Source organism: Carassius gibelio, chromosome B17 (assembly GCF_023724105.1).
Source record: "Carassius gibelio isolate Cgi1373 ecotype wild population from Czech Republic chromosome B17, carGib1.2-hapl.c, whole genome shotgun sequence".
NCBI lineage: Eukaryota > Metazoa > Chordata > Actinopteri > Cypriniformes > Cyprinidae > Carassius > Carassius gibelio.
The window spans coordinates 10386801-10400391 of record NC_068412.1 but is presented as its reverse complement, the minus strand read 5'-3'; the positions used below and the strand labels follow the sequence as shown (position 1 = coordinate 10400391).

At 37.9% G+C, this 13591-nt stretch overlaps 1 protein-coding gene across 2 annotated transcripts in view; it reads right to left on the bottom strand.

Moving 5' to 3' along the window:
- Nucleotides 1-820: 820 nt before the first annotated feature.
- crim1 (cysteine rich transmembrane BMP regulator 1 (chordin-like)) overlaps nt 821-13591 on the bottom strand; it is a 125387-nt gene continuing 112616 nt past the window's right edge. For both annotated transcript variants that reach the window (XM_052580124.1, XM_052580125.1), the window contains 7 exons: nt 12545-12757; nt 12237-12452; nt 10268-10489; nt 9945-10133; nt 9031-9147; nt 7688-7875; nt 821-6293 (listed from right to left, as the gene is read on the bottom strand). In XM_052580124.1, coding sequence (XP_052436084.1) covers nt 6117-6293; nt 7688-7875; nt 9031-9147; nt 9945-10133; nt 10268-10489; nt 12237-12452; nt 12545-12757 — 1322 coding nt within the window. In that variant the 3' untranslated portion in view covers nt 821-6116. The remainder of the gene's footprint in view (nt 6294-7687; nt 7876-9030; nt 9148-9944; nt 10134-10267; nt 10490-12236; nt 12453-12544; nt 12758-13591) is intronic.

The window sequence follows — 13591 nt, the reverse complement described above, 5'->3', positions numbered from 1 at the left end:
ATATTTGTTGCAGAGTGCTGAACACTTTTATAATTTATTATTGTTTAAATTTATATAGAGGTCTATCATGTTGTGGATGAATATTTTAGACGAGCCAGCGCCTGTTTTAAACCCTTGTTTCCATGGAAAACAAATTAGATTTTTTTCTTATTAAATATATTCACATACACATGTTTTCATCAGTTTGTGAATGCAATTAATTTAAGGGGATAGTTCACCCCAAAATGCAATTCTATCATAATAATTTCATCATCTTTCTTCTTTTGAACACAGAAGATATTTTGAAGAATGTATAGCCAAACATTGACTTCTATAAATTATTTTCTATTTTGGGTGAACTATACCTTTCAGGTTCATTATTATTATTATTATTATTATTATTATTTTATATTGAAAGCAGAAAGCTCTCGGATTTCATCAGAAACATCTTAATTTGTTTTCAGAAGATTAATGAAGGTCTTATGGGTTTGGAGTGGACATAATGGTTATTCATTATTGACAGACTTTTAATTTTTGGGTGAACTATAACTCAAACTTATAAAATTGCCATAATTACAGCAACTATAGGGCATGTAATATTTATTTATTTATGTATTCAGCTTGACAGCCTCAGCAATTTTTCACTTAATTGATTAAAATTAAATCTATTTTTTTTCCCTTTTCACTCAGATTAAAATATGTATTGTAAATGTAATTTCACGTCGTCTTTGATTTCTGAAAATTTCAAAAGAAAAAAAAAACTGGATTCTATCCTTTTGGCAGTAACTTTGCTAATTCTAATGAGCTGTAGCACAGATCATAAACATGACAAGACTCTCAGTTGTTTAAAAAGTATTTATTGTGCTGCAAAGAAACAAAATAATACAAGAAACTGGAAAAAATCTGCTGTGCTACAGGAATTCTGAGTCAACTTTTCATCTACCCTTTTTATAAATCTGCAGTATCATGACCCATGTTGACATTATTATTTTTTTTACATGAACATTAAACACCAGTAGAACACAAACTCCAGAAGGGTGGATATTTTATGTAGAAAGAAAGAATGAGAGGGAGGAGAGGAGAAACGGGGACACATTTCTAGAAGCTTCTTGGGCTTCAATTTCTTGGAACAAACGAACTTGCTTAGCATCCTTTTGTAAAAATGGTGTGCTCTCAAAAAAAACAAAATAATATAAAAAAAACAAAAATAAAGAACAAACGGAAACTGAACTTTGAAACGCTCTTTGAGAGATCGACACAATGCAAACATCTGTGATTTGAGCTGCATCCTCCGCTAAGTTCAGTTTTTCTGCTCAACAATAAATTATTAAGGTCATAGACAATATATTACATCTCTAATTCTTATTTTCTCCATACCTTTTTTTTTTTTTTTACGTTTTGGCGAGTGACACTCAAGTATTTACAACAATACTTAGAGAATGCACAAAAATAAAAAAATAAAATCAAGACTACACCCCGTGAGACCCAAATGAATGAGCAGGTCTGGCTGAATCAAATCAAATCAAATCCAGTCAGTGGTGTTCACTGGCTTTCATCTATAAACTCAAGCACAGTATTCAGAGGCAATGAGGAGGAAATGTTGTTTTGTGTGGAAATTGCATTTCAACCTGAAAGTGGGCTATGCACAGATTTCACATTGCTCATTAAATATGGATGACATCTTGCTGAAATGCTGTTGAGTTTATTTTTGTAAAGGTGGTTGGGTCCTCTACAGCAAACCATTAATAATTCTTGTTTACCCTCTCTCTGATGCTTTTTGATTGGCCGTGACTGAAAGACAGGGCTACTAATCGTTTCACTTCCACAAAACAGAAACGTTGTAAAGAATAAACAGGAGTGAAGGTCCAAATCTCTGTAATTAGCCTTATATCATCAGTTATATCTACACATTTACGTGCTTGAATCAAGGCTAAACCACAATTTTGTGGTCATAATACAGTAAATGATGTTGTGAAGATGTGCCTAAGTATTGTATTTATTACATAATTGAATGTTGCAGTTGAAAAGTTCTGAAACAAATTATGTGAATCCACTCAAAAAAAGAAAATTCACAAAGAAAATAAAACCATTATTCATTTACACGTGATAATTCACGACAACTTTCAAGACAATAAAGCACATTTTCCATCACAACTATCATTACCGTAATACAAAAAATTTCAAAAATTTCTATAACTAACGAGAATTTTTTTCCTTTGAAATATAAATATATTTATAAAAAATACTTTGATTAATCTGCTTTTAATAGACAACAAAAAAGGAAAAATAAACAATGTTTCGGAGAACGTGTGCTTAATTGTCGTAAAAAATTATATTATAATGCAAACAGTGTCTTAAAAATAGGCTTCAGATTCTCAGATCTCAGTATATATATGCATTTGATTTAGGGGTAAAATGTGACTTGGAAGTGTTTTTATGAGATTCACCAGATTACTGTTGCACAGGGTCCCACAAGGGTTTAGGAGGAAAAAAAGACATTCCAAATTAAGGGCAAACTCTGTCTACTAAAAAGATTAGTTAGAAAACAAACTAAACCAAAACAAGAAAGAAACACATAGGTTACTTCTCTCTATATAAAAGTGCCAAGTTGTATAGCTATACAAACAATATCACATATAGATAAAGATACAACCAAGACAAACTATCACAAATATCCAGCCCCACCCATTCCCCTCCCAAATGCCCCGCCCCTTGCCCGCCCCCTCACTTCAACAGCTTATGTCCATCAACATTCCAGTAGTTCTGACACCTGAAGGGACTCATGACAGGAAACGATCAAACTATAGCTTCATCGTTCGGCTGTAAGATCACAATGGATGGCGACGTGACATTGCTTCACGTACAGAAACGAAGGCTTTGTTGCACACAAATACATTTTTTTATCTAATATTTAGAATTGGCTGTCCACGCTGTCTTTTGTAAACATTAGATTTCTCTTGGTCTAATATTTCACACTACGAAAATCAATTTAAAAGTTGGATAAGCCAAAACGTGATTATTTTTTTCCTGTCTAAACAAAGCCAAAGTGACTCTTATGGGCCCCAAAACGTTCAACTGAGCAAAGCTCTATATGTGAAAACAAAAGGGAAAAAACACACACAAAAATAAGGATCGAATGAGATGTTTGTCTTTCTTTCAGTATCATCATCGACTGTGCTTTTTTTAATTACCACCAAACAAGAAAGGCAATGGAATGCCTGTCATCATCAGTTTGCCATTATATAAATCTCTTATTTTGCTCAATCATAAATACATTCATTAGGAAAATGAACTAAGAACCAATGAAGAGAAGTCATGTGTGCGTACAGGTGCGTTTGTGTGTGCGCACTCGTACGTACATGCGAACACATATACATACACACATACATATATACTCACATAATATTTGAGGTCTTTTCATTTTAGCAATAATATGTACATAAATGTTCCTATAATAGCTTTGGATTTTTGAAGCCAAATTCGTTCTCAGTTAGAAAATGAGAACACAAAGGTGCCTCAGTAATGTTTCAAAGCTTCCAGAAAAAGAGGCAGTTTCGTGAACAGTACAAATAAAGAAAAACGGAAAACATTTAACCACGGTATACGTTTCTCTCAGATCCCCTACCAAAATTAATTTGATCATTGTTTAGACCTCGTTCTCAAAACACTGGCACAATTTCTGTGTAAATCACTTGTAAAACCATTCTCTCATAAACAACGCTCTGTGTCAATGTGTAGAACTACTAGTAATAATTAACAATGTCATTTTTAGATTGGTGTTAATTTTGTTAGTAGAAACATTGGTAAATTTTTGGAAACTTAGAACTTGTGCAAATAGTTAGTACTACTAGTACGTAAGCAATCCTAACACCATTCGTATGTAAACTAAAAATCTCGACAGGTATACAACTTTTTTGTTTAAATTATTCACGGAACTAATAGTATTTAGAAATCATTTATCAGATTGATCTTAGGTAAAGACCAATCTTATAAAAATGAATCAATTTAAAAAAATGTCTACGGATAAAATAAAAAAAATAAATAAAACGGATAGTTCCGGTCCTTGATTCTGATTGGTTGAGCCCCGTTTGAAGTTTGAAGCCCGGCAATCACTTTTAACATTTTTTTGGGGAAAAATGTTTTTACTGATATCATTAAAATTTGCTTTGTTTTATTATGTGTAACCTTGCCATGTATATGGACTAACCGTTTATATAAAATCAGTAATCCCTGTGAATCCATGGTTTACAGTGAATTTATAACAGCTAAGGGGCGCTGTTAGGCACAATGCCCCTTAGCTGTTATAAAATCACTGTAAACCACGGTTTCACGCGGCTTATTGCTTTATTTTACATACTATTTTTTTTAAGTTAGAAGTAGGGGTATAGTGGTACACAAAATACCTCATTTGCAAAATGGAAACCCTCCCATGACTTTTAACATTAACAGATAAAGATAAAACTTTAATATGCCATGTGTTGATGAAAACATGTCTCAAGTGCATTCATTTGAAATGAGGGAAATCTGCATAGTTTGAAATTCTTAATATAAAGCATGTCTCATGTTAAGGTTTTTTCACAACCGCTCACTCTGTGTTCTGCGTTTCATTTTCAAATGCATTCTCAACATCAAAGTATATCGATAAAAATGGTATTTTCCTACAATCCTCATTGGAAAATATATCAATATACTTTATAATTTCTAAATGTGTTCCACACACATGCAGTAATTAAAATGTGCATGGACTGCTGTACTGAAAATTTTCGGTGCGAATGTGTGTACCGTTACACCCCTAGTTACAAATCCACACAAACACTGCTAAACTTCAGAAACGTACAAATGTTTTTACAAGCGATTTGCACAAAAACCCATTCTGCTCGCAGGCCCTTTGATTCTGTTTTCCTGGTAAATGTTTCTTAAAGACGCAAACAATCCTCACTACTGGTTTTCATCGCGACAAAATGAGGTTTAAAGAATCAAAGCAAAAAAGAAAAAGCAGCACTTGTAAAGCATAGCCTCAAATCCAAACCACTCTTGCTATGTTCCTGCATCTCGCTTCACAATTCTCGGATTCGTTTCAGGAAAATATATATTTGCTAGGAGTGTCAATCTGCCCTTAGTTGTGGGAGAAAGAGCAAATGGTGTTTGTATGATTAAATGGGAAAACGCTCGTACATATAAGCAGAAATACAACATTGAGACCCCACACATCCATTAACAGGAAGAACTCATGTCCACAGAGCAGTTTACTCGGCTTTTCCTCCTTTTGTCTTTAACAGAGAAAAGAAAAATGGCCAAACTCAACCCACAACACTGGGGAAATAGCAATCTTACAGTAGCATCTTCTACAAAACTGCATATGTTCCAACAACAGAATTTCTTTCATCTGATTTTCCCTCTTTTTTTTCCCTCTACTCATCTCTCTGCTGTGCTCCGTACACAGTCCAGCGCCTCCTCTGTCTCAGGGAAGTGAACGTCCCTTCTCGGCCTCTCGACGGATCTGGGAATATCAGGTTTCATAGACAGAGAAGCTTTGGTTCAGCGTTAAGTGTTCACACAAGCACTTGTGTCAAAGTTATCACTCCTAAAATAATTTCTCTCTTTTCCAACAGAAAAAAGTTAGGAATGCAGGAAAAATATGGTTGAAAACAAACAAACAACAAACAAACAACAAACAAACAAAATACACCCCAGTTGTCCTAATCCCAAAAAAACGTTCATTAGACTTCACGACTACCTTCAACTTGTGCCTGAACATCCACGAAAACTCACGCTTACTCACAAAAGATGCTCAACCTACCATACCTCTGATTCACAAAAGTATTCTGGAAGAGTCCTGTCCAATTTAACAACCACACTCCATAATGTTTCAGTTACATAGGTGCTGCTTCCATCTCCTGGTGAGACTTTCGGGTGTCAAGGTGTGAAATATGTTTTCGATTTGCTTGGAGTGACTTATGTGAATATTATAATTGTTATTCAGTATCAGGGTCTCTTCTCTGACCACTTGGTTTGGTGGTTTTGTCCGTCTCAACAGTTTTTTAGTAGGTGTCCATGTGCCGCAAAGGTTTGGCAGCTGAACACAGGCTCAGTCTCTCTCTTTCTCGTTCACTCACTCTCTCTCTCTCTGCTGTGTCTCACGCGGTCTGGTAGAAGTTGTCAGCTTGCAGGTTGTTGTGTTTCTGCATGCTGTAGTAACCGCTGTATCTCGAGTCAGGATCTGCAATGCGGAGCATGCGTTGGGAACTGTCCACCTGGACCTTTGTTCCCTTCTGGCAGTCCACATACACCAGCTGGTTATTGAGACAGGTGGGCTACACAGGACAAATAAAATACAAAATACAGTCATTCTTATGCAACTAAATGCTGGAAGACACCACACAACTTTTGCCTAGATTTTTGTTCCAATTTAAGTCTTGTGGAGCCCATGCTGGGTGACATATTTCACAGAAAATCACATAGTTAGTATAAAAAGGGCATAGACAATTTTTATTTGTCATGTGTCTCCTGGCAATGAGGTGCATGTTTCTGCATGAGTTTGTTGTTTTCAGACCAAATTGAAAGTCTGGTAGTGTGTTACCCTTGTTTAGTGGCCAGTGTTTCTCTGTAACCATTTACAAAGCCAGCAAAAGTATGATGCCCAGTGTTTTAAAAGTTGTTATTTTAAAGTTGTGTGGCATATTCAAGCCTTAAGTACCATTTTTGGTCATTAAAATAAACATTATAAACTTAAACGTAATCATAATTAAAATTCTGCAATTCTGCATCCCATTTGGTATGTTAAGTGATTGTATCCTTTAGATGTGGCCGATATGACCAAAATCATATATCACGATTTGAGTAATTTGATTTCACAGTAGCGATATTTTTTTAAATAAAGTCTTTATGATATCAACATTTTGATACCATAAAACCATAAAAAATACACAATTCTTGTCACCACTTTCAATATTACAAAAAATGAATGCAGCTCACTAAAAACAAGTAAACAATCAGCAATAAAATAAGAATAAGAAACTAATCAAAAGCAATGGGACAAAAAATACTGTATAAAATGTATAAAACACTATGTATAAAAAAACTCCATACTTTTATTGTGTAAATTAAATATATATCTTATTATTAAAGTTACAAAAGTGATTTAGTCAAGAGCAGTGAGAGATTTTCTTTCTTTTGTTGTTTGATAAACATGAATGACAGACAGCAGGAATTTTAGACTGCTGTCACTTTAAGAGCTGCCCGGATCCAATATACTGTTATACATGTTGTTTTCTTTTCAATTGCTTACAGTTTTAAGACCTAAATTACATTTTACGAGGATACTTGCAAAGATGGGCATTTTGGCAAAATATCTCCGTTCAATACTCCCACGTTCTATGAGCATTGTCTTAACTTGTGTGCACTTCTCTGACAGCGCTCAGACATGGTCTCTCAGACAGCGCTTCATATAGCGAAATTAGATTTCTTTCGCTGCTGATTGTGTTTCAAAGGCTTAAACCATTTATCATTTGCAATGCTTAAAAATGCATGCAAATTATATGTTTTTGTGACCACATAGCACAGCAATGTCACATCAGTGTGTAACCTTGATAGAGACAACAGTGCAAAATCTTTACCTTTTGGCAAATTTCTACCGATTAATCGTGTCTCCCAGGATATCACCCACCCCTAGTATTCATGTAGCAAACTGGGACATATAGGCAGGTACCTTATTGGGTGTGCGGTAGCAAGGCACAGGGATCCACTGCTTACGCTGGTTGACCAACAGCAGGGCGGCGATAGTGAGCATCATCATTAGGATGGGCAGTGCCACCCAGGCCCAGTGCAGACCAGCATCCTCACTGGGTAAACGTGTCTTGCCATCTAGGTAGGGCATCTGCAGACTTCCATAGTCACCTGAAACAACCCACAACACACCTGTTGGCACATTTTGCACCTGATAGCCGTGACTCATTGAGCAGTGACTCACTGGGGCGATGCAGAACAATTCAGAATTGAATCATGCCATATGAAATGCAAATTGGGCTTGATTGTAAAAGCAGGTAATGTCAGACATCCATGTCAGCAATTAAGGCAAATGCCAGAGTCTTGACAGACAGACATCCCACTCAAATCAGCCTTAACAAAAGCAACACATGGAAAATCAAGAAGAAATTACAGATTGCTAACAGAGAAAATCAAAAGAAACAAACAGCCAGTTTTGTTAAAGTGAAGTTTGATTAAAATTACTTCAGAAGTTACATAATTTTCTCACCAATTCTCTACCACAAGTACATGAAATTACTCGATGGAATGAAATCGGGAGAAATCATAGTTAGGTATAAACACGCTAACAGCTTAAGTTTGCAATTAAGTATCTTAAAACAGCTTAACTAGATGAACTAACTTGTCAAATGAATTATTTTCTAAATGTTGCTCCTCCATGAGATGTGTGCTGTCCGAATGATTCTTACTTCCATACTATACTGTACAGAATGTTAAAAGAGAAGTATATCTGAAAATATCTAGACAAAAAGTACCCTGATGAACTCCTACATCCACCGAGATTCTGGAGTGTGCATTCGATAGACGCTTTACTATCCCATGAGACCAAGGGAGTGGATTTGTGAATGGCAGGTAAGTGATACAACTGACACTGATAGGTCACATGACAGTAGAAACATGGTGGATGCAATACTTCCAAATTTCATTCATACTACCCTTATTCATACTATACAGAACAGTTGTGAAGTAAGTTTCAAACCAACTGTAGTACCTACTAGAGAGTATGAAAAATTCAGATGCAGCTTAGTTTATCCTTAACCAGAATACTGGTTGTAGAAGAAGACCTTTATGCTAAAGCTCGCTACAGCATCCCTTGTGGCACTGCAAAGAATTCAAAAAGCATTATGCATTGGACTTTTTGATTTCTTCTTTTAAAAAAGTGGCTCATAAGTCATTTGCTCATGAATCAGACTACACTGGTTGTGCTGTGTCTTATTTTATGTATTAAGCTAAGACAGCCCAACAAAGACTTGCTGTCTATATATCATCCCATACTCTGGTACGTACCTCTGAACTGTGGCATAATATCGTTTTCGCTATGAGTTGGCCAGGCTGGTTGATGTCTCTGCTTGTCTCCTCGTTGGTCTGTCTTCTCTATGGGAACATTTGTGGGAGCGTAACTCTCTGTAAAATATCAGAGACACGGGGACACAGAGAAAGATACAAAGAGAGAAGAACAGCGTGTTACAGAAAAACATACACCAAAGCACATAATACAAATCGTAACTACATTAAGAGGAGTCAAGAAGTGCCTACTCAGAACAAAAAAGATTCGGGTCAGTGTGAAATTACGGGCCGCAGGCTAATTAAAAGCTCATCTTCAGAGCTGCGTCTTTGAGTGGGAAAGCACCAAAGGGTGAGTGATTACCCAGAGTGCACAAGACACCGCTCTCAACCCCCTCACTGATCCAGAGCCAAGTGACACAGCAATAAAGAGGGCCGTGATCAATGACATTATCTCCCAAATGCAAAGAGAGCTAATTTAGCCTCTGTCCGGCTTCGACTTAATCAATCCTTTTAAATGATTCATCTCAACGAGTCTGTATTTAGACAAAAGACCCATTCAATTAGAGAGAAGGTTCTGAGTAAACATTGCTTTATGAGAGCCAGACAGAGAGTGAGAGACAACCAGATAAAGAGAGAACATGAATGAGAGAGACAGACATGTTACAGAGAGCAAAACTGCAGGGTACTACAGCTGACACTGTCCTATATTCTAGTCATTGTAAAGTAGTCAATTGACACTAGTTCTGATAAAGGTTGTACATTGTTTGTGATGCCACCTGATTAAATATTTTAACCATGCAAATAAACTCTGAGTAGCATGTCTGTTTTGTATTTTCCATGCAGATTCACTGTCTCTCATTCCGTTCTACCCATCTGATCTAATCTCTATGTGAGCACAGCACATAAATCCTGACCTGGACACATGGGGCAGCAGCTGCCCTCCACAGTGACCGGCTGATGGCAGGGTAAGACAGGACAGCTGACAGTCGAGCAGAGGGTCTGGCCTTGCAGGCAGTAGCAGTGAGTGCAGCTGTCAATGTCCCATCGTTCCTCGTCCATGTACGTCTTCCCGTTGAAATGACACACGGCCCTTGGCGTGGCATCTGGTGAAGAGGTAGGTGCGAGAGACGCTCGGTCATAGCCGTGTCAGTAACACCCACAAATGATCAGAAGGCAACTTAACTTGGCTGTCTGATCCGGGGCAATATGATATTCAGCTGTGTATAGATTTACATACCTAGACAGTATGGGCAACACTGGCCCTTCCTGAGCACGGGTCGGGCGCAGTTGACTGGGGGGCAGGACTCAGAGAAGCAGCTGATAGCCCCGTCTAGACACACGCAGCTGGAGCAGACGTTGGGCTTCCAGGACTCAGCGGCCAAGAAGATATCACCATCCTCATTCCTGCAATAGCTGGGCATGCTGTCGTTACTGGGCATCTGAGGGGTGACTGGATCATCTGAAACAGGGGATATATATAGAAACGGATTTCTATCAGGACAACTCGCTGAAGATTTTTGCACGGTAATGGATATGACAATATTCATGCATTTGATATTGGTGGAATAGAACTGCTACACTGCTATATTGCTGTTTTTGGTTATTGCTGTTGCTGTACAATATTGCTGCTGCTGCAAAGCAAGTACAGGAACATGCTACTGCCAATACATACTGTATGGTGATTCAGTACTTTGAGTATTAAAGACACTTCTGCTGCATAAATTTCATATACATAGAACAACCCATAGCAGCAGGTGGAGATGGGGAAGGAGGTGGGTTGCAGAGAAACTCTGAAGTGTGCTGTGAAATGCTCTAGTGAATGCTAACAAACCATTTAAATGTAAAGCAGCAAGCTCATTGGCTGCATGTACAATGTGAACCAATCAGCTTGTGCCATGTAGTTTAAAGCCTGGAATCCACTACATGATTTTTGCATTAATTTTCCACAGATTTACATTTTGAAGAAGCCTATGCTAGTTGTCGAAAGTCAAAGCCAGTCTGCAGATTTGAGTTGACAGATTCCAAAGAAAATCACATAGTGTACGACGGTCACATACAATTTTTAAAGCTCCAGACTCTAAATCCACCACACATGTTTAATATTTTCAGCCGATTTTAGAACACATTGTTTTTATATGTCAGTCATCTCCTAGAAACAAGGTGCACATTTCTGCATGAGTTTGTTGTGATCGGAACAACTTTAAAGTCTGCTCGTTTATCATCCTCAGTCATGAAGTGTATAATGTCAGTTTTCCTCTGTCACTGAAAAAGTTGGTAAAGACTATGTTGCTTAGCGTTTTAAAAATCTGTTCAGATTTTAAAAGTCATGTAGTGTATTCCAGGCTTAAGGCTGTGAACATCATAAGTTAGCATTAACGATCCATCAGCTTGCGCCATCTAATGACAGAACTATAAATACTTTTTTTCTTTAAATCCTTAGATCCTTCACAATAAGACCAGAAATGTATTAAGTAAGTAAACAGTTTTGATGTTGACCTAAATGAGATCCAGTTTACAAGCTAAAATGAAACTGACAGTCAACGGATTTCTAAAAGTCTCCTGGGACACCACGTCTTTGAATTCAAGCATGAAATTTGAAATTTGCTAATAAGTTCACCATATTTCTCTGGGGCTGTATTTGCTCCATGTTATAGTGAGAGTGAAAATACACAAATGATTCAAAAACATAAATATTCAGAGCAACTCAAACATTCCAATCTTGAAAAACAAATCTACATTTCTCTCTTTCATTTAGAAAGACAAAAAATGATTTACGCGGTGTCTAGAACATTTTTAAGAGCAGAGTTATAGTTGAGTTACTGAAACAATCTCTGAAATGTGCATCCATTCTATTCCTCTGGCATCCTTTCGGCTCAGACTGTTGATCATGTACTCCTGCGCCAATGCAGTATTCATCATTTCCACCAAACACATGCATTATGCACGTTCACGTTTTGTTAACTTTCCTCCCGTTGAAGGTGTCTCACGCCTCTATGCTCTAAAAGTCCTTACAATAATAAATCTTTTAAAAAAGGATGTTTTTCTGCCTCCCCAGACTGTAGTCCTACAAGATCCAAATATCACAGCCACTTTGGCTTCTCCATGACATTCAAGTTTTCGCAACGTGCTTCTAAACTAAGGTTTTGGTGAGTTAGAGCAGGCCTGTCAATGCTTTTCAAACATTAAGGCTTCTGTTGACCGCGCACCTGGACAGTGAGGGCAGCAGGAATCCTGCGTTCTGATTGGACTGTGGCAGAGCAGGGGCGGGCACACCTCCGTCTCACAGAGCACACGGCCGCTGTGGCAGGTGCACTGAGTGCAGGAGTCAATGTTCCACGTCTCTCCCTCCACAAAGTACTCTCCACCCGGAGCCAAACACACGGACGCCTCGTTCAGCTCCGGCTTATGGGAACTCGACTCTTCTGAAAGAGAAAAAAAAATATTTTAACATATGAAATCTATCGTGAAGTATCAATGGAGATCATAATGTAAGTATGTTGCAGTTTTGGCTCACCTGGACAGGTGGGGCAGCAGTGGCCAGGTCGGATGGTGGGGTTATCACAGGGGGGAACTGGGCAAGAAATAAGGGCACACATTTCTCTCCCAGTATGGCAGTAACAGTCTCTGCATCCGTCATGCCAGCTCTGCCCATTCTCGTGCCTGCGGCCATCCATAGACAAGCAGGAGCCCAGTTTCACTGCTGGAGCCACAGACGTCGAGCTCTGATCTGCACGGAGGAACCAATGAATGAACAATCAACACATCAACGGAAAACTGAGAGCTGAAAGCATTAACTCTGAACAGCCTAAACAAGTTATCAGTAATTCGAACCCCATTTCCGTAACAGCTACACGTCATGGAGTATCACATTTGCATAACACCCGACTATGCAGCAACTTGAACCGCCCTCAAACACGGTAGCTTGTTCGTCATGCCGAGAAGACGCTGTGTTCCATACTGTCAAAGTAAATTCATTTTTTTCAAAGAATCAGTGGTTAAAATATATTTTTTTCCACTGTACCACAGCAGTACAAGCCCAGTCTTTGTTGTGTTGCCGTCATTTTACTGACAACTGCTTTTCTAATCTTGGTGAGTACAAGCGGGATTCACAAAACCCTCACTCTTGAAATATGACTGAATCACAACCTGTGAGTATGGTACATAGTAGATGTTTGAAATTTCAAGTGAGCACTCAAAATATTGAACTATGGCAATTGCAGGGATTAAAGTGAAAAAAAATCTTCTGACTGAACATTTTTCAGGCCAAGCCATATTCCTTTAACAAACACTTTATTTAAATAGTCGAGACCAATAGCGTTTTAAGGGGAGATTAAACCGCTTTAATATTGCCAGTTTGCATATTTTAAAAGCTATTTGTAATCTTTGAAAAAAAATATACCTTGACAAGGTGTGAGACTGTGAACGACAGGTCATGCTCCGCTATGAAAGAACATATGCGCACTTTTACATCGCACACACGGTCGGCCATAGATGCATGAATCTCCGTTGTGGTACTTGTGGCACCAGGCAGGGAGCATGTGTACTGTAGAGCACGAACGGC